The 19980-nt window shown below is 43.5% G+C and overlaps 2 protein-coding genes across 2 annotated transcripts; both read left to right on the top strand.

Moving 5' to 3' along the window:
• Window positions 1-286: 286 nt before the first annotated feature.
• On the top strand, window positions 287-1862 carry LOC131683939 (cytochrome P450 4C1-like). The gene has a single exon (XM_058966351.1). It carries the CDS (start codon window positions 324-326, stop codon window positions 1842-1844), a length of 1521 nt encoding a protein of 506 aa, XP_058822334.1. The 5' UTR covers window positions 287-323; the 3' UTR covers window positions 1845-1862.
• Window positions 1863-16847: 14985 nt separating this feature from the next.
• LOC131680595 (uncharacterized) lies at window positions 16848-17900 on the top strand. Its single transcript, XM_058961307.1, has one exon. The coding sequence runs from the start codon at window positions 16848-16850 to the stop codon at window positions 17898-17900; it is 1053 nt and encodes a 350-aa protein (XP_058817290.1).
• The last annotated feature ends 2080 nt before the right edge of the window (window positions 17901-19980 follow it).

Below are 19980 nucleotides of genomic sequence, written 5' to 3'. Positions count from 1 at the left end.
CGTACGGCACGATCTGCAGCGAACTTGTGGGGAGGTTGTTTTATTAACAGTTTAAAGTAATCCCAACAAAATAAAGTCCAAAGTTTTGAATCCGCACAATAACGATGAGTCAACAAAATTTCGTTTTCGATTCGAGCAGAACACACAACGCCACAACAAAACAATTCATGTCAACTGATTAAAACAATCAACCGGCTGGAAACTGCACCGCTTATCAGAGTCTCATAATTCGCATTTAGGAGGTGATAAGGACAACCCAAACATCCAGCCCGGCTGGTCGATCCGATTACCACCAGTCAGTGGTTTAACAACAGTCGGTCAACATGTTTTATTTTGCGATTTTCCTAGCATTGGTCGCCTTAGTCGTGGTTCGGTTTCTTCATGTACGCTGGAAACTACTACAAGTTATAAAGCACTTCCCTGGACCGAAACCGAACTTCTTGCTGGGAAATTTGATGGAGTTTCAGACTGACATACCGGGCATCTTCAAACGAATGGTTGAACTACACGAGGAAAATGGACCCGATATCGTTACGTGGGGTGTCGGGAATGACATCATGCTCAACGTTAGCAGCGCCCGTAGCGTCGAGAAAGTTCTGATGGCTAAAGCGACGGAGAAGTCCGTAATTTATGATTACATTGAACCTTGGCTTGGTAAAGGTCTACTGATTTCCTCTGGGGAGAAATGGTTCCATCGACGAAAAATTATCACTCCTACTTTTCACTTTAAAATTTTGGAAGGATTCGCTGAAGTCTTCAACCGGGAAGCTAATGTGCTGATGCGGAAACTGGAACGACATGATGGGGCAGGAGAGTTCGACATTTACGACTACATCTCACTGTACGCGTTGGATAGCATATGCGAGACATCGATGGGGGTGCAGATTAACGCGCAGGAGGACCCGACGAATCAGTACGTGTGCGACGTGAAGCGAATGAGTGAGCTGATTTTACTACGGATTTTCAGCCCAATCAGTGCGTTTAATAGTGTGTATTGGTATTTGGTACCGAACGCCTGGGAGCAACGAAAATTAATACGCAGATTGCATCAGTTCACGGATTCGGTAATCAATCAACGTCGCGAACAATTGCGAAACAATAAACAACTCGGTACGATAGAATTCGATCTTAACGAAGCGGATATGTATTCGAAGCGGAAGCAAACTTTTCTTGACCTTTTACTGAACGTCACAGTCGATGGGAAACCGCTATCAAACCTAGATATTCGAGAAGAAGTGGACACGTTCATGTTCGAAGGTCACGATACGACCACTTCCGGAATAGCGTTTACAATTCTGCAACTGGCCAAGAATCAAGATATTCAGCAAAAAGTTTACGACGAAATCTTGTCCACTTTGGGTAAGGACAGCTGTAAAACAGCTACTCTGACTTACAACAATCTACAGGACTTCAAGTACCTGGATATGGTGGTGAAAGAATCACTCCGTTTGCTACCGCCAGTGTCCTTTATCGGGCGTAAGCTGGTCGAGGATACGGAAATTAATGGAGTTATCGTACCGGCTGGAGTTGACATGACCGTCCCGATCTACGTTGTCCATCGGAATCCAGCGGTATATCCTGATCCGGAACGCTTCGATCCTGAACGCTTTGCTGAAAGCGCCGAGAATCGGCGTGGTCCCTTTGACTACATTCCCTTTAGTGTAGGATCGAGAAACTGTATCGGGCAGAGGTACGCACTGATGGAACTGAAGATTACAATTATCAGACTTGTGGCGAACTATCAAGTGCTACCAGGAGAGACGATGAAAAATATTAGATTTAAGACGGATTTAGTACTTAGACCGGCAGAAGGTATACCGATTAAGGTTATCGCGAGAAAATAAAAAAATCAATTATACTTATGATTTTCTTCCAAATACCTTTAAGTATAAATCACACATTTCTGTGATTTCGTTAGTTCCGTACCTTGACAGACCCAACCCCCCCCCCCCCCCCAAGTTTCATTGACAAACACTTATTTCATGACCGTTACCGATCTCATTTCGCGTTTTCCCAGACCTGTTCAACATATGGAAAGGTGAATCTCTATTAGATTCCGACAAACTTTACTATTTGAGCGATGTTTTCCTAACGAGTTTCCAGTGTTTTCTATATTAGCTCATTCTAAACCTTACCAAGGCGAGAATACCACAAACTAGAATATGGATTTTTGGTGTTAGTTTCCCCTATTGAAAAAAAAATCATGCAAAGCTTTTCTTCTAAAGGTGTATGCGGTATTTTTGTTGAAATCTGCAGCAATACTTTGTAAACTTTCAGTTGTTGGAATTAAGGTTGTGAGAGATTGTTTGATGAAAAAATTCAATAGACGCCTTTTTGCAGAATCAGGCAGATTCTTCAATAAGTTAAAATTGATTCCAGCTAATCCCGGAGTATTATTGTAAGTGAGCCATGGAAAATGGTTATTCGTTCCCCTGGCGTAGTAGCGAGGGGGGGGGGGGGATTTGAGGACCAAGCTGATATTGCTGCCAAAGTCAGGGAAGTCACCGGGCCATCAAGCCTCGTATAGGCCATTGCCGCAGCGCTGCACAGAAGAATGAGCCAGATCTTGAAGAGCTACTTCCACAGTTGAGTACTGCTGTACGAGACGAACACAGGGCAGAATGTGAAAATCGTGGGTTTCGTGGACGACGTGTCACTAACGGTGATGAGTGAGACGCTTGAAGAAATGGAAGTGTCGGTTACGGAGACAATAGATGCGATCGAGAGCTGGATGAACGGGATCAAGCTGCAAATAGCTCACCACAAGACGGATGTGTTGTTGGTCAGCAACTACAAAGCGGTTCAGTGGATACACCGTCGAAGGGCATGTGATTGTATCAAAGCGTGCCACAGATGTCAGATTTTCAAAATATAAAATGGCGGATGCAAAATGGCCGACATTTTAATATAAATATTAGTAAATTTTCACAAATGAATGGTTTCGATGGTTCCAGTGTACGCCAATAACGTTTATAATGTATCGAATTTTAAATGATGTGTAGCTAAATGATAGAATTTGTTGATTTGCACGCAATAAGGTATTTGGGTGTCTAGATGATGTAGCTTTTATGAGAATTGATGTTATTAGTCATTTCAAACTATGTATTTTGAAATATTATACAACATAGTTATAAAACTTTTTAACTCTTTGCACGATTATTATTCAATTGCTGTCCGATGCACATATTTCTCAAAGAACGAAAAATAGTATTTTTTTTAAATTATTGAAAATAAGCCGATTCTACGACGAAATGCACGGAGTGAAAATTGACAACAAGTTGGCATGCAAATTGTAGTGACTAAAAATGAATATGACAAAAAATGAAAACAAGTGAATTTAACTAAGATTCATAGTTTTATTTAAATTGTTAGACCGAGGATTCGTACAAAGTTCATTATTACGATGAAGCGCCTATTTAAAAAAATAAAATCCCATCTAAAATGCGCCATGTGTTATACTTGGTCAGAACATGCTAGTACCGCTTCCTGGTATAGTTTTGAGCAACCACGTTTTGTTGTCATGCTTGCTGACATACTACGACTGACAACCTTCTCACGAACAAATTCGCCAAGCTGGAGTGTACGCAAAAGTGAAATTTTTAGCCAAATCACGGTCAGAGATCCTAGTATTCTTTTGCACTACTCTGCCCTCACTCATTACTGATTTTCGCTCGTAGAATCCAGTCATATATTCCACCTCTAGATTTGGTTTGCTTTGCATGATCAAACGTCATAGTTGCCCGGTAACGTTTAACCATGGTATTCGTAATCGGTTTTTGAAATTTGGAACCGTTAGCGATCACTTCTGTTCACCTCGTTGGTTTTCAATATGAATGATCAAAATTATTTACGTATTTTGCATTCCACTTTTGATAACTTTTGAATATGTTTATGAATCTTGATGAAATTTTCACCACTAAATATACAATTCTTCCCGATCAAAATGTAGTATTGTGCAACTCGCTATGACAACCAGAGGTGTAGCAGTAATTAAAAGTACGAGTCCAAATTTTAGGCTGAAAATCTTATAATCCGTCTCTGTCTCCACTTAATCAAAGATTACTCAAAAACGGGTAAATTCGTACAAGAATTCTATAGTGTTCCAAATGGAGAATCGTTCAAGGAACACAAATTGCCTTGAAACATAGTGGACATACGTGGACAAAAAAAGTATTTCAATAATTTTGCAAAAATGTGTGCTGAAACCGTCTGCAACAAAATCGTGAAAGTTATTGACATTTTCTATGAACAAACAAAGTAATATCTTTTGACATGAATACATATAAATAAAGTACATACCTTCAGCATAACTTTCCATTATTCCATATTCGAAACCGGCAGTTTTATCAAAATCCAGCTACATTTGAATAATACTGATGTTTCGAGCGCTCGATAAAAAAAGATGAGCAAAACCCGATGGTTTAAACTATTTGGATATGCCAACACCTCAAATATGGAAATTTTGGAACGTTTCGCTTGCAATAGCATGCGGCAGCACCATCTGAAGGACAATATATGTACTAGAAGCCAAAGTACTACCATGCAATTTTCGACTTTTGGTCAGGTTTTTAGGCAAATCCGCCACTGTGCGTGCACTGAAGCAATTGGGAGTGATAATCGATGACAGGTTGAGCTTTAACAACCATGTTGATTACACCTGCGAAATGTCGGTCTATTATCTAATGTTTCGTCATCAATACTATGATATGGGACTCCTGCCTGGGGCGCGGCGCTGAAAACCAACCGCAACCGCGAAAAGCTGAACAGGACGTTCCGGCTGGTGGTCGTACACTCAGGCAAAAAATACAGCGAAATTAATAGGAATATCGTATAATTTTTAGCCACAAGTAGCACGTATGTAAATCATAAGATAATCTTATGAAACGGCATTTATTCGGTCAAATCAGTTTGCTATGATTTCATGTTCCACAAGGCATCTTTGAATTATCATAAGACAATATTATACATTTCTCTTATGTTTATGAGAATCATAAGATGCTCGTATGAAACTCGTACGACTGGCATATGCAATAACTTATAAAATGTTAAGGTGATCATACAAGTCGTATGTTTTTCATATTAATCTTATGAAAACATAGTTTTGTTACTTTTCTAGTCATCATAAGATGAATCTTATGAATTTTGCTATCCATTTTGCCTTAGTATACGAATTGCGAATGCGTACCGGAGGCAGTATGCGTTATCGCCGAGATGATCGCCATCTGCATCACCCTGGTACTCTTTTTTACAATGGAGAATGCAATTACCGCACTTTCCCAGTACACGTACTTAGTAGTTGCCAACCTACCATACAGGAGTGTACTGGCGTGTCGGGCTCAACCAGGACTAAACTCCATTGGGCTCCGCCATCTTTCCCCGGGAACTACCTTCCGGCATTACTTCTGGGGGATGGCAGTACTTAACGTACTCGCTCACTCGTGCCTGGCTTTCGCACTCACGCTCACCTTACATTCCTCTGCCACGCCTCGAGGTAGGTACCAGCAATCTACGCTACGCTACGACCCCCTATCTCGGCATGGGCAGACCATAGATCCGTCTTCATCCGCCTATTCACTCGCTCTACCGTCATCCATCGGCGTGGCTATCGCGGTTGACACCACTGTGCCACTCTTGCCTCCGCATGAGCATTCCATTCATTAATTTCTCCGCGCTTAAACCCATTCCGCTCTAGGTAACCAATTCCAAATTAGTCGTGCTTATTGCCTGCTGCTCGGCGCGCCATATTCTCTATAGCCTACAGGCATTTTGAGCGGTTGCAATCGAGACTGCGTTCCGCTTCTCCACCGCCTGGCACATCCTCTGTATAAGGGTATCAGGGGATGTGTCCCAGCCTCAGACGTCTAGCATAGCTCCTCTTTCGATGTCGAAACGGAGACATACGTCCGTTTCGTCAACACCTGGGCAGTCTGGGCAGACCGTGGCCTCCGCATGCCCAAACCTGTGGAGGTACTGTCGGAAACAGCCATGGCCTGACAGGAATTGTGTCAGATGGAAGTGAACTTCCCCATGGGGTCTACCCATCCAGTACGATATGTTAGGTATCAGCCGGTGGGTCCACCTACCTCTCGAGGAGTTATCCCATTCGCGCTGCCATCTGGCGACCAAGGTCACCCTGGTACGCGCACGGACTCCCCTATTGCCACGCAGTTCAAAACACTCTTCGTCTTCCCGGACCCTGGTACCCTGGAGGATACCAAGTGCTACAATCAATGAAACGTCAGAAACGTGAGGAAAATGATGAGAATCGATTCGATGGCGACGTGGCAGCAGGAATGGGACAATAGGGAAAAAGGAAAGTTGACCTACCAGCTCATCCAAACCTGTCGACGTGGGTCAATAGAAAGCACGGAGAGATAACCTCCCACCTGAAACTGCTGCTACCGAGCCACGGCTGCATGAAGTATCTTCATCGGTTCGGGTACGCAACGTCACCATTGTGCCCGGAGTGTGAGAACGTCGACGAGACACCGCAGCATGTGGTCTATGAATGTCCGAGGTTTGAAGCGACGTACAGGGAGCTACTTAAAACAGGGGGACATCAACCCGGATAATGTAGCCTACAGAATGACAAAGACGTGGAGCGCAGTAAACAGAGTTATGATGAAGATCATGACTGTTTTACAGTGGAAACGGCGTGATGAAAATCGAGCAACGGTTTCGGAAGAGCAATCACCGCCAGGGAACTCTCCGCAGAGTGAGTTAGATCAACCGCCGCGGACTAGTCAAGTAGACTGCAGCAAAGCACCTAGTATGAGTCCGAAATCGTCAGACCGACCACGGCACCCCACCAGTTGTTCCGATAGAAATATTGCGAAAACCAAAGAAGAATCGGCTTTGGGAGAACTTTTTTCGCCAGGGGACTCTCCGTCATCGTAAGCTAGAGCACTGAGTTATTGGTTTTTGTACATTTTTTTCTGTTCAGGTTGTTTTTTGAACATTTTTTCATATACATACAAAAATATTCATATCCCCGCCCCCCGAACATTGGATTCCTACTACGCCACTGATTCGTTCGCTCTATCGTTAGGAGACCCGGTAATTTTTCTGTGCCGACCCAGAGCCCGACCAGATTTCTTTTGTTTTGGCAAAATCCAATGTTTCGTTTCAACTTCATCTCATCAGAATCCGACACTAACCTAGTGACAGGACTAAGCTAGTACCGGAATGACGCTTGCTCTAAAAACGAAAACGGTTTCTGAGTAAACTAATTTAGTTATAGGTTTTGTTCCCCCTAACGCGCAAATTTTAAACAATTTTCTCCTTAGCGGAGGAAAAATAATGTTCACGTAAAATTTTTCTCCACTAAGGAGAAATATAGCATGGTGAAATTGAATGTCCAGTGGTTAGAATATTTCACGCATTCGTCGGTATTTTTTCGATTGCGCGTACGTCGGGCCCCAAGCAGTGCTCATCGATGTTTCTCTTCTTAACCAGTCGACGAACCGGCGCAAATAACCACGCTTTTTGGCTTTCATCAAGCTTTTCGTTTCCAATATCGCGGACTTCCTGGAGTTTCCGAGATTTTCGATATTCTAGGAGTTTTGATTCCTCAGTGTAGAAGGTTGAGCACTCTTTGTCCCACGATTGGGCTGAGATATCTTCCGTGGGTGTTCACTAGAGTGGCTCGCGGCTGTATGGGAAAACTTCCAAATGATTTAAACTAACGGGCACATCACTTTTTGAGTTCCTTTTGTGGTCCCAAATGCCTATGCAAAATTTGGTAGCGGTTGGTTACTTCCGGGGTTAGCGCATTGCGCTCAAAGTTTTAATGGAATTTTATATGGGGAAATCAATTATTTTGAATTTACGTTAATAAAGATCGCTATTTCACTCACTATGGAAAACCAGCTTTATAAAACTATAGTTTAAACCTTGGCTAACAACTTTGTCGAAGATAGTAACTAGCTACGAGTTTTCAAAAAGTAGTTATAACGATTTTAAAACTTATGGTAAAATCCAAATGCAGAAATTGATTGCTTTTTCCAACACTGCCAGTGCACCAGTGACATCGACATTAAAAACTTAAATAAATTAGAATATATTCATCGCAGAAACTTGACACCTTTGAATGAAATGTTGAGAATGAATTGCTGAATAACATAGACGTAGTCAGAAAATGGAAAGAAGGGGGGGGGGCTTGTGTACTCCCCAGTCCCTTTTTTAGATTGTTTTGTATAAGACAAAGAATCATTACGTCCTTGCAAATGTTAACGACTTAACTTTCTTAATGTTTTGATAGACCCAAATATGAATCATACTACAATCTTTGTTGTGGGAAATAACATTTACAATATTTAGGATTTACACTTACAAATTTATGTGTTGTTTTTGTTTGAGGCAAAAATTAACTGAGGTCTGGAAATCACCTCTGTTTTTGCGTGAACTTAACTCAATTTCATCAAAAAACGCTTGTTTGAAGTAACTATCCTAGTTTCGTTCCTAGATTCTCAAACGAAAGCGTCAGTAGAAACAATTCCTAGACTTCAAGGAATCTAAGAATATGCATTTTTTAAATTCTGACTCTGAACGGCTAAGAAATAGGGTTTTAAAATATGTAAAACTTATAACCCGTTGTACCATTTTAATGGAGATAACAGTAGAACCCTTAAATAGTAGCCCTCAATCACGTAAGATTAATTTTTAATTCGGCGGTATAAACCTGCGCTGAAGATGTGCTCCTTATGTTATACTAAACTATCTAAAAAGGGAACTGGGGAGCACACAATCCACACCCCCTCTTCTTTTCATGTTCTGACTACGTCTATGTTATCCAGCAATTCATTCTCAACATTTTATTCTAAGGTATCAAGTCTCTGCGATGAATATATTCTAATTTATTTAAGTTTAAAGTATCGGTGTCGTGATGTGCTGACAGTGTTGGAAGAAATAATGAATTTTGCATTTGGATTTTCCCATAAGTTTTAAAATCGTTATAACTATTTTTTTGAAAACTCTTAGCTAGTTACTATCTTCAACAAAGTTGTTAACCAAGGTTTGAACTATAGTTTTATAAAGCTGGTTTGAATATTGAATGAAATAGCGATCTTTATTAACGTAAATGCAAAATAATTGATTTTCCCATATAAAATCCCATACAAACTTTGAACGCAATGCGCAAACACGGGAACCAACCAACCGCTCCCAAACTTTGCACAGGCATTTGGGACCACAAAGGAACTCAAAAGGACTGTGCTGAAAAATGTCATATTCGAGCCACTCTAATGTTCACGTCTGGTGCGTATTTCGTCTGAGCTTGTACCATGCTGGCTAGAATCGAGCAAGCCAAAATCGGATACTCTTGTGTAGACTCGATTTTTTCAAATCGTGGGAATAAGAAATTAACTTCTACATCTAACCGCAACGATATTGACCAGAGGGATAAGTCCAACGTGCTTGGGCGGGGCGGTGGTACAGGAATCCGTGTAATTCGTTCCATTTTCAAAAAGGTCATAATGAAAACGTCACAAAAATTGTGGAGTAAGGTGGATCGACTACCATCATAAACGCACTCCCAGACACAATCCCATGCCGTACTGTCAGCGTTGAACATCCTAAGTATGGTCTCGGTGTGGAGAGTAGTTCCGCAATATCCCAAAACCGATAGTGGTCAACCAAGGATCAAGGGGGAGTGTAGTGGGAAGCAATGTAAAGATCTTAGCCTATGATCCTAACTTGGCAAGCAACAACTTCAATGCCTGGTATCGAGGCGAGGTTAATTCGATAGAAGTCATAGCACTTTTTGATCAACAAAAGCACTTCTCCATAGGAGTCAAGAAGAATCAAGAATTCGGCTTGGTTACTCAGTATATGGCTGTTGGTCGCCAGCCTCACAGGTCCCGAAGGTTCCTCAGGTCTTCTTCATCACAAACAACTACCTATCTTTTTTGTACCCGTAGCATTGACATCCGCCCAAATACCGCTGTGCGAACGATAAATGGAGCTCCAAGCAACTGTTGTAATTTGTGGTTAATCCGCCGTCTCTACATTCCGTCTTTCATCTGCTCCCACCGTAGATCATTCGCAATACCTTTCGTTCGAAAACACTAAGATAGTGTTGGTCCTCCGACATCATAGTCCAGGTTTCGTTGCCGTATAGGATAACTGAGCGTTTAATATATGGTTAAGTTCGTGCAGTGGTGTATTTTGTCGGACTGAAGGGTTTTTCGAAGCCCTGAGTAAGCACAATGACCTGCAAGAATAAGTCTCTGAACATCACTGCTGGTGTCATTACCGGCGATCGCCAGTGAGCCTAAATAAACTCACTAACCGTCTCGATATCTTCACCATCAATCGATAAATTCGGTGGGATACGTAATGTTTTAACTCCGAACTTCCTGCTCTCTTGAGATTTAACTTAGACGCATTAATGACCAGTCAAATTCGCGTTTCTTCAACCTTCAGTCGGATCATTCATTGTTCGACACGCGCTCAGATAAGACGTGTGCTAGTGTCTTCGCAGTCGCTTGCCCCGGTTCGGTTTTTATTGTGTCCAGTGCTCAGTGCAGTGCCATAGCCAGTTGAGATTGATAGGCCTTTGTTTCGAAAACAATGCCTGTCGTGCTGGTATTGTCAACACGTCCCATCGAAGGTCATCGGCGTCGAAAAGATAAGTACCAAAGTTTCATAGTACTCAAGGGAGAGCAAGGAGTGGGAGGAAGAAAGTTTTAGAAAAGCGTGGAAAGGGTCATATGAGCAAGCTTGGAGTTTACCGGTGACTTAACCCTTTGTCTGCTACCCCGATCAGAAACACATAACAAAAATATTTCAAAACTATCTCTCGCGTTGTTACTTGTTATAATTTTCTGATATTTTAACTACTAACGAGACCAAATTTATAACACCGCCTACTATGAAATTTGCATTCTGTTATAATCTTGTTGCTGCATTCTGATCGGGACCGCAGGAGTCAGGATCATTTGGCATTAGAAATGCAACTCTAAGCTCTATGACTGCTCATATGACCCTTTCCACGCTTTTCTAAAACTTTCTTCCTTCAACTCCTTGCTCTCCCTTGAGTACTATGGCTCTTAATATTAAAAAATGTACTTCACCTTCCAGTCCTTTGCTAATTAAATGCGTTAAAAACAGTTGACAAATTGACTCAATAGGTCGTTAACAAAAAAAATTGTAAAAAAATCAAAGTTTCCCTTCTATTATTATTTTCTGTTTTGTCCTTCAAACATTTCGTTACTGATATTATTGCGCGAAAATGTCCCTCGATGGGCAGTCTACCGATGATAAATTGGAAGATGAAAGACCCCCTGATATGACTCCTATCCCCCCCCTAAAAGCATACCCACAAAACTCCACTGGGTGGCCTATTTCCGCACCACCAATAAATCACTCGATATTTTGACAATATCAAGTGATCTGACATAGCATTCCCCGGCCGTGAACCAGATTACAAGGGTTCGCGCGAAGAAGTTAAAAATTGTTGTTAGCGACCTCGCACATTAGAACATTAGACTGCTTTCTATAACCGCTTTACGCAGCACTATAGAGTATATGTACTGTGTATGGATGTAAAAGTGTACGGAGTCATCACCGAGGCGAATTGGACATGCGAGGACGTGCTGAAGTATGGGGCTGGTTGTTTTAAAACCTCCTACTCCAGCCGGTGAAAATATTAGACTGCAAGAAATTGCACACGCTCGCTGGAGACAAGGAATCCTATACAGCATCGGCCACGCTTTGAGGGACTTTCACCGAATCTTTTCTTCCAAATTACGTCCCTCTAGATAGGGTTCGCCTGCCTGTTCGCTTGTTTGTACAGCGGGTAACGAACTGTAGTAATTGCAAGCAGCAAACACCTATTGTGGCAATAAAAAACGATGTGGCAGATCCACAAGCGGAAACATCCTTTGTTAACACGGGGGATTCACGGAAGAAGAGAAATTTAGCCTCGTAAGAATGCCTAGGTGTCCTCTCTTGAGAGTGCGCCAACTACATTTAATAAATCCAACGGAAGTGAGGCCCTAAATCCGAAGCAAGTTGCTCTAGGACATGGAAATTTTAATTCTAATAAGGAGTACCCACCACTTCCAGGGACACCGCGAACCCCATGTGTCCTATTTTTTCAAATGGTACTCAGTTCATTACCCGACTAATGAAACTTTATAACCTCGTGGACTTAATTTTCACAGCTTTCATTGCTACTGATCCACTTAAAAGCCTTCTGGTACGGTCTCTTCCTATAGTGCAAACATTTTTGAAGCAGTTGACTGCTAAATGGCCCCTCCTTACAGCGATCGTATCCTTCGATGGCTAATACATCGAACGAGGTCACCGATTCGATCACTGTGTTGTAGTGGAATTGCAGAAGTACCCTCCCGGAGATAGATTCCTTCAAAACTCCCCAAAAAAGTTTAAAATGTCATGGCTTCGCCTTACATGCAACTTGGTCAACTTCCGACATAGATATCAACTTTCTCAATTCGTCTGTATCGAGAAAACCCCTACGGAGGAGTAGGTACTTTTGGGGATTAAAAAGTGCTTTTCCTTCAATCGAATTAACCTCCCTTTGACACTAGACATTCAAGTTATCGCTTGCCGCATTAGGATCAACATTTGCATTGCTTCCACTTACCCTTTGGTAGGGTAGGGGTAGGGAACCGAACACTTTATAATATCACGGAACTCCTACCGGCACCGCGGCTAGTTCTAAGAGACTTTAACTTGCACAGTACAGTATAGGGTTGCCTTCATGATGAAAACAGTTCAACATTAATCCAAGATCTATGCGACAATTTCAACACGACCATCCTAAACATGGGAGAAATGACACGGATTCCGACAGCACCAGCACGAGCAAGCGCAATGGATTTATCGCTCTGCTCGACATCGCTACAGTTAGATTGCATTGCATTTAAGAACATTCCCCGCAAAAAGAGTACAGGTTTTTGGCTGGTCTCGACAATGCGAATCAAGCTCATACTAGGCCAGTACCCGGTGCGGACACCCACGGACGATCTCCCATCCCGTGGTGGACAAAGAGTACTCAGAACTGTACACAGGAAAGTCCACTGCATGTAAGGCCTTCCGGGACGACGTGTTACCCGCTAGTTATCGATAGTATGCGTCGCCACGAAATGCAGTTATTGGCGCCGGTTCGTCGACGGGTTAACGTGAGGTAGCCGAAACAGTACCAACGAGAACATGGAATATTCAAACCGCTGGATATTCGCCTTCGCCAAAAAGATTTGTTCGGACCCTGTCCCGATATTGGAAACATACCACTCCCTTGCTCTCTTATCATGCAACAATAACGCCCCGGGGTTAGACAGCATCAAATTTAACTTGTTTAAGAATCTGCCTGACACTGCAAAAAGGCGCTAGTTGAATTTATTTAACAACTTCCTTCATGACAACATTGACCCTTATGACTAAGCTGACCAACTCTGTCGATAAAATCCATTCACTATGCAAGCCATCTACTTGAGTGTGGTGAACGATTCCGCTTCATTGCTGAACGGTGTTCGGATTTTTTCGTCAGAGTTGGCCAGCTTACTTATAATTGGATGGCATCGCAATCTCAAAACCAAGAAAATAAGCCTCCGACCACCACTCGTACCGGCCAATTGCAGTGCTTTCCTGTATCCGGCAGTTGTTTGTTGCGCATCGATAATTGGATTGAAGTAAATGGCTTACTGTCAGATACACTATTTGGCTTCCGCAAAGGTAAAGGGACGAACGATTGCGTTGCGTTGCTCTGAACAGAAATTCAAATAGCGTATGCTAGTAGACGTTATCAGTTTACCTGTATATTAAGGGGGCTTTTGACTCAGTGTCCATCAATGCTCTTCCAGAGAAGCTGCATCATGTTCTTTCACCGATTTTAAACAACTTTTTGTTAGTTGTCTGAAAAGCACATGCATTTTTCGCATGGTGACTTAACAACATTGCAATTTAGTTATATGTATCTTCCCCGGGGTTCGTGTTTAAGTCCCATACTCTACAACTTTTACATGAATGAGATTGACGATTGTCGTGCCAATTTATGCACACTAAGACAACTTTCAGACGACGGGGTGGTCTATGTTACAGGGCCCAAAACTGCCGATTTGCAAGGACCACTATAAGATACTTTGGACAACTTGCCTACTTTGGCTCATAAGCTGGGTATCGAGTTCTCCACGGAGAAAACTTAACTGGTTGTCTTTTCAGGTCATCGTGGAAAAAAAATTACGGTAGATCACTTTCGAGAGTGAAACGAGCCCGTGAGTACAGTTTATCGGATCCTGGCAAACCTGAGCGTGGAACGGAAGGCCGGTAGGGGCCGTCCGGCGAAGATAATGATGAAGAAGAAAAGGGAAGCGTTGAAAAAGCTGTTCGACAACACGGACGGAACGAGTTTGCATGATGCCGGCCGAAAATATCACTGCTCCCATACCTTGAACCCTCAAGATGTAGAACTCGCCGAGTACACAGACGAGCAGATAGCGATCGTGAAATCGCAGTGCCGATGCATGACGAAGAACTACCGCGGAACGTCGTTCGCGCCGGACGGCGAAAGTTATTTTTCGCTTTCGAATACCCACATTCCAGGAAATGACAGCTACTATTCCAGCGACAAGTCGGCCACACTCCCCAGGGTAAAATATAAGTTAAGGCATAAATTTGAAAAAAACAGTTATGCTGTACATCGTCATATCGGACAGAAAGGTTTCAAAACCGTGGTTCAATCCGACCGGTCTTGCCATCAATCAACAAGTGTATCAGGAGGAGTGACTTGAGAAAATTCTTCTCCCGTTCTTAAAGAAGCATCATGCGGATGGGAAGTACGTATTCTGGCCGGACAAGCCGTCTTCCCATTACGCCAAGAAGACGCTGCAGTATCTTGACCAGGAAAAGATACCGTACGTGCCGAAAGAAAGGAACCCAACCAACTTGCCCCAGTGCCGTCCCATTTAGGATTTTTTCGGTTCCCTCAGTGCCCTAGTGTACAAAAATAATTGGCGGGTCAAGGATACGAAGCAGTTGACCGCCAGGATCCGGAACTATGTCCGGAAAAAAGACACGTCAGTGCCGTCCAGCGCTCTTGTGAGAGCCTCGCGACTAAGTTGCGTCGTACGGCTGACCAGGGCCACTTCTCCAATATTCATTGACGTTTTTTTTTTGAAGAATAAACATTATGTTTTAAGTGAAAAATACTGACTTCGTTGAAAAATTAACTAAATGACTGAAAAAATAATTCATTTTTTGAGTACCCGTTCCCTGAGGATGGCACATTAGGTATTTGAAACAGAAATGCCAACAAAGACTCAATATTCTCCGGACAATAACTGGAACATGAAAAGGGTGTCTACCAGGAAACCTGATCAGGATATACCATACAGTGATATTGTCGGTGATGGAGTACGGGTTTTTCTGTTTCCGCTCCGCTGCGAACATACACTTCGTCAAACTGGAGAGAATCCAGTATCGTTGCTTACGCATTGTCATGGGTTACATGCATACGAGCCATACGCTCCGACGCAGTCGCTCAACCAGCTAGCACCAGTCTTAGTCATCCCGGCCTTGCGTTCGAAGGTCCAAACTTCCTTCTCAGGGGACTTCTTCGTTTGCTTTAAATGATAATCCGCTCTTGGTTCACAGAACACCATCGCGTACAGCACCTGATTTACTGACCGTCTACTACCAGAACGTTCGTGGAATGAGAACAAAAACGCAAGCCTTCTTGCTTGCCCTCACTTCATGCGACTACGACATTATCGTTCTCGCCGATACCTGTTGCCAAGCTTACACGTTTCACTGCCAGGTAGATCGTTATATATTTGCTGCATTTATCTGAGGCCAAACAGTGATCCTGATTTGTATAACATTCACTCCTCTGCTTTCCAAAGCATTCTGAACAAAGCTAATTGGAGCGACAATGTACTTGTTGGTGGCGATTACAATCTCCGGTGAATTCTCTTTGACGACTTTAAGCTACCTTCCTGAAAATGCGATATCGGAACAAGAGACGGTGTTCACAGAAACGCTGACCGCTGGTGACTTGTATCAAATCTGCTCTCTTCGCAACGTGAATGGACGGACCTTCGATCTAGCTTTCTTTAACGACACGGACATTACATTATATGACCGACGACAACAAAACTATTCTTCGTCGAACTGAACTGAAATATGACACAGCCCGGAATATCTGAACCAAGTTCAACGCAGCCTTCGAAATAATCCCTCGACATTCTGGACGTTTATAAATAGCAGAAAACATTCCGGAGGCATACCAGATCGTGTTGTACACTTACGGATCAAACCTCGATGAGTCCACTGGTTTCGATATCTTCAATGATAATGTTATCGCTTCATTCTAACTCAATGATCCGGCATCAGCTTACATCACAGAGTTAGCTGCTATTCAGTATACCCTTGGGATCACCGACGCTTTGTCCACAGATCACTATTTCATCATCTCTATTGAGGCCCTTCGCGTGATAAAGCCATTCCAATATTTTATCTAAAAAATCTTACCTTTGTTTAAGTCCCTTCTCATTGCTCCATCCCGAGTAATGAAAAGCGGACTCTTCAACAGAGATGGGTGCATGAGAAAGTAACATCTACTAAAACACATTTTGCTCCAATGAGTTTTTCAGTATCGGTCGTCAGAGAGACGACGCTCGACAGCTGGCAAACCTCATGGAGCAATGGGAAACATGAACGATGCCTACATTCTATCATCCCGTAAGTAACGACGAAGCCTTGGTTCAAGGGGATGTGTGCGTCACGATTTCATTCGTGTGAAGTCCCGGCTTCTGTTCGACTACTACACTTGGATACGGATGTGCGACGTATTGAGCTTGTAGGAAGTAGCCTATGCGCTTATAACGATGGTTATCACCACATCGCGATACTTTCGGCAACCGACCCGCCTACGAAATAAGGACAATGATTGGAAACTCGGAACATGGAATGAACCCGGACGAGTGAGTCTTTTAGCTCGCGAACTGCAGACGGTTGGAGTGAGCGTGGCTGCGATTCAGGAGTTGCGGTGGCCTAGAACTGGAGAACGTGAATTCAGGACGGTGAATCCCATCGCCAACACTTCCATCAAATACAACATCTACTATAGCGGCGGCGAAAAGACAGAACATGGAGTCGGTTTCATAGTGATCGGCAAGCAGATGAAGCGTGTTATAAGGTGGAAACCGGTTAGCGAGCGAATCTGTGTATTGAAGGTACGGGTCAAATTCTTCAACTACAGCTTGATCAACATCTATGCACCGACAAACGATAAACCCGATTACGTGAAAGACGCGTTTTACGAGTGTCTCGACAAAACCTACGGAGAGTGCCCAAAGCATGACGTGAAAATTGTTATCGGGGGCGCCAACGCTCAGGTCGGTAGGGAGGACTTTTTCCGTCCAATCATTGGTAAGGAGAGCCTTCACTCTGTGACCAATGACAACGGCCTGAGACTAGTGACCTTCGCTGCAGCTAGAATGATGGCCTTCAGCAGCACTTATTTTGCACGCAAAGACATCCGTAAGCACACCTGGATGCACCCGAATGGCGAAACTTGCAATCAAATATACCATGTCCTGGTAGACGGCCGGCACTTCTCGAATGTTATAGATGTGAGGACCTTCAGAGGACCAAACATCGACTCTGATCACTATCTCGTTGTCAGTAAGATTCGAACACGGTTATCAACCGTAGCGAACTCAAGAACTCAGCGATCGTTGCGTTTCAATATCCAGCGCTTCTCAGCAGAAGGTGTGACGGACGAGTACCGCCAGAAGCTTGATGAGCGGATAAGGGGAATCAACGTAGACGACAACCTCAACAATCTGTGGGAGTCAATACACGGAGCGGTGAGCACAGCAGCGCGAGAAGTAATAGGTACTGCTCAGAGACGACCCAGAAACGGTTGGTTCGATTAGGAGTGCCAGAGAGTGACGGTTGAGAAAAATGCTGCCAGAGCCTGATGTTAGTGTCTGGTACCCGGCAGAAAAGAAAGCAGTACAAGGGAGCAAGAGGAGCCGAAAAAAGAATTCACCGCAGAAAGAAAAAGCAGTATGAGGAGAACGTCATTACTGAGTCGCAATGACCGTGAAGGTAACTTGCTGACAGATAAAACTATGGTAGCAGTCAGGTGGAGAGAGCGTTTCGAGACATTGTTGAATGGAGAGAATGTTAGCGCGTCAATGAACAGAATAAGGATAAGTGACGATGGACAAGCTGTGGAGCCTCCGATGCTAGAAGAGGTGAAAAAGGCAATCAAAGAGCTGAAAAACTGTAAGGCTGCTGGAAAGGACGAGCTCCCGGCCGAACTTTTCAAACACGTTAGTGAGCAGCTGCACGAAATACTCCACTCTTTTGCAGGTATGGGAAGAAGAAGAACTACCTGCTGACTGGCTAGAGGGCCTCATTTGTCCCTTATACAAAAAGGGACACAGAATGGAGTGCGCCAATTATCGAGGAATATCGCTCCTCAATTCGGCGTACAAAATTATGTCACGTATTCTGTTCAACAGATTGAGGCCGTTGGAGGAGTCTTTCGTCGGCGAATACCAAGGTGATTTTCGTGAAGGCCTATCAACAACAATGTTTACCCTGCGACAGATCCTAAATAAATTCCGGGAATACAACTTGCAGACACACCATCTGTTTATTGATTTCAAAGCGACGTACGATTCAGTGAGAAGAAACGAGTTATGGTAGATAATGGTAGAACATGGTTTTCCGACGAATTCCGAATGATTCGTGCAACGCTGAATGGATCGAAATCAAGTGTTTGGGTTGCGGATGAGATTTCGACGTCCTTTGTAACCTTAGACGGATTGATGCAGGGTGATGCGCTGTCAAACTTGCTGTTCAACATTGCTCTTGAAGGTGCCATCAGGAGAGCAGGCGTGCAAAGGAACGGTACCATCGTCACTCGGTCGCATATGCTCCTAGGATTTGCGGACGATATTGATATCATTGGAATCGACCGCCGAGCCGTGGAAGAGGCATTCGTGCCTTTTAAAAGGGGGACAGCAAGAATTGGTCTCACAATCAATACCAGCAAGACGAAGTACATGATAGCTGGAAGAATACGTGGGTCAAATAGTGATGTTGGTGGTGAAGTGGTGTTAGGCGGTGATAAATTTGAAGTAGTGGAAGAATCTGTGTACCTTGGAACTCTAGTGACGTGCGATAATGATGTTGCCCGCGAGGTGAAAAGGCGTCTTGCAGCTGCAAAAAGGGCTTTTTACGGACTGCGTAGCCAGCTGAAGTCTCACAGTTTGCAGACGAAGACAAAATTCGCGTTGTACAAGACATTGATAGTTCCGTTTGCCTTGTACGGCCATGAAACGTGGACGTTAAAGAAAGGTGATCGTAGAGCGTTCGGTGTCTTCGAACGTAAGGTGCTGCGAACAATGCTCGGCGGTAAAGAAGAAAATGGCATCTGGCGGCGTCGCACGAATCATGAGTTATACCAAGTATATAAAGGAGTGGATATTGTCAAGCTAATAAAAAATGGCAGGCTGCGGTGGGCTGGTCATGTGGTACGAATGCCGGAAGGACGACAGACGAATATTCAGTAGAGAACCGGAAAGAAGCCGACGACTCCGTGGCAGGCCGCGTACACTATGGCTGTTTGCAGTGGAAGAGGACCTAAAAGCATTCAATGTCCAGGATGACTGGAAGAGCCGAGTCCAGTGGAGGAGAATTCTTCACTCGGCGTAGATTCAGCGAAGCGAATTGTTGCCCATCAAGTATCAAGTAGGTATCACCAAATCGAGCACGCTGTCAGGTATGCGTCGGGTATTGTGACGCCAGGTCTCAATCAAAGACTGCTCGATAAAACAAAACAACTTCGGGCCCGGCTGCTTAATAAAACAAAATAGCTTGAGATTACGGAGACCGTCTATTGTTTGTCGGAATGTAGAAAAATGATGAAAAATGTCGCTCTATATTTGTATCTACTACATCACGATCGGTTTTAATGAATATTTGAAGATTTCCGTATCTTCA

The sequence above is a fragment of the Topomyia yanbarensis genome, chromosome 2, assembly GCF_030247195.1.
Source record: "Topomyia yanbarensis strain Yona2022 chromosome 2, ASM3024719v1, whole genome shotgun sequence".
In the NCBI taxonomy this organism is placed as follows: Eukaryota; Metazoa; Arthropoda; class Insecta; order Diptera; family Culicidae; genus Topomyia; species Topomyia yanbarensis.
The sequence above is the reverse complement of the archived record's forward strand: the minus strand, read 5'-3'. Positions and strand labels throughout refer to the sequence as shown.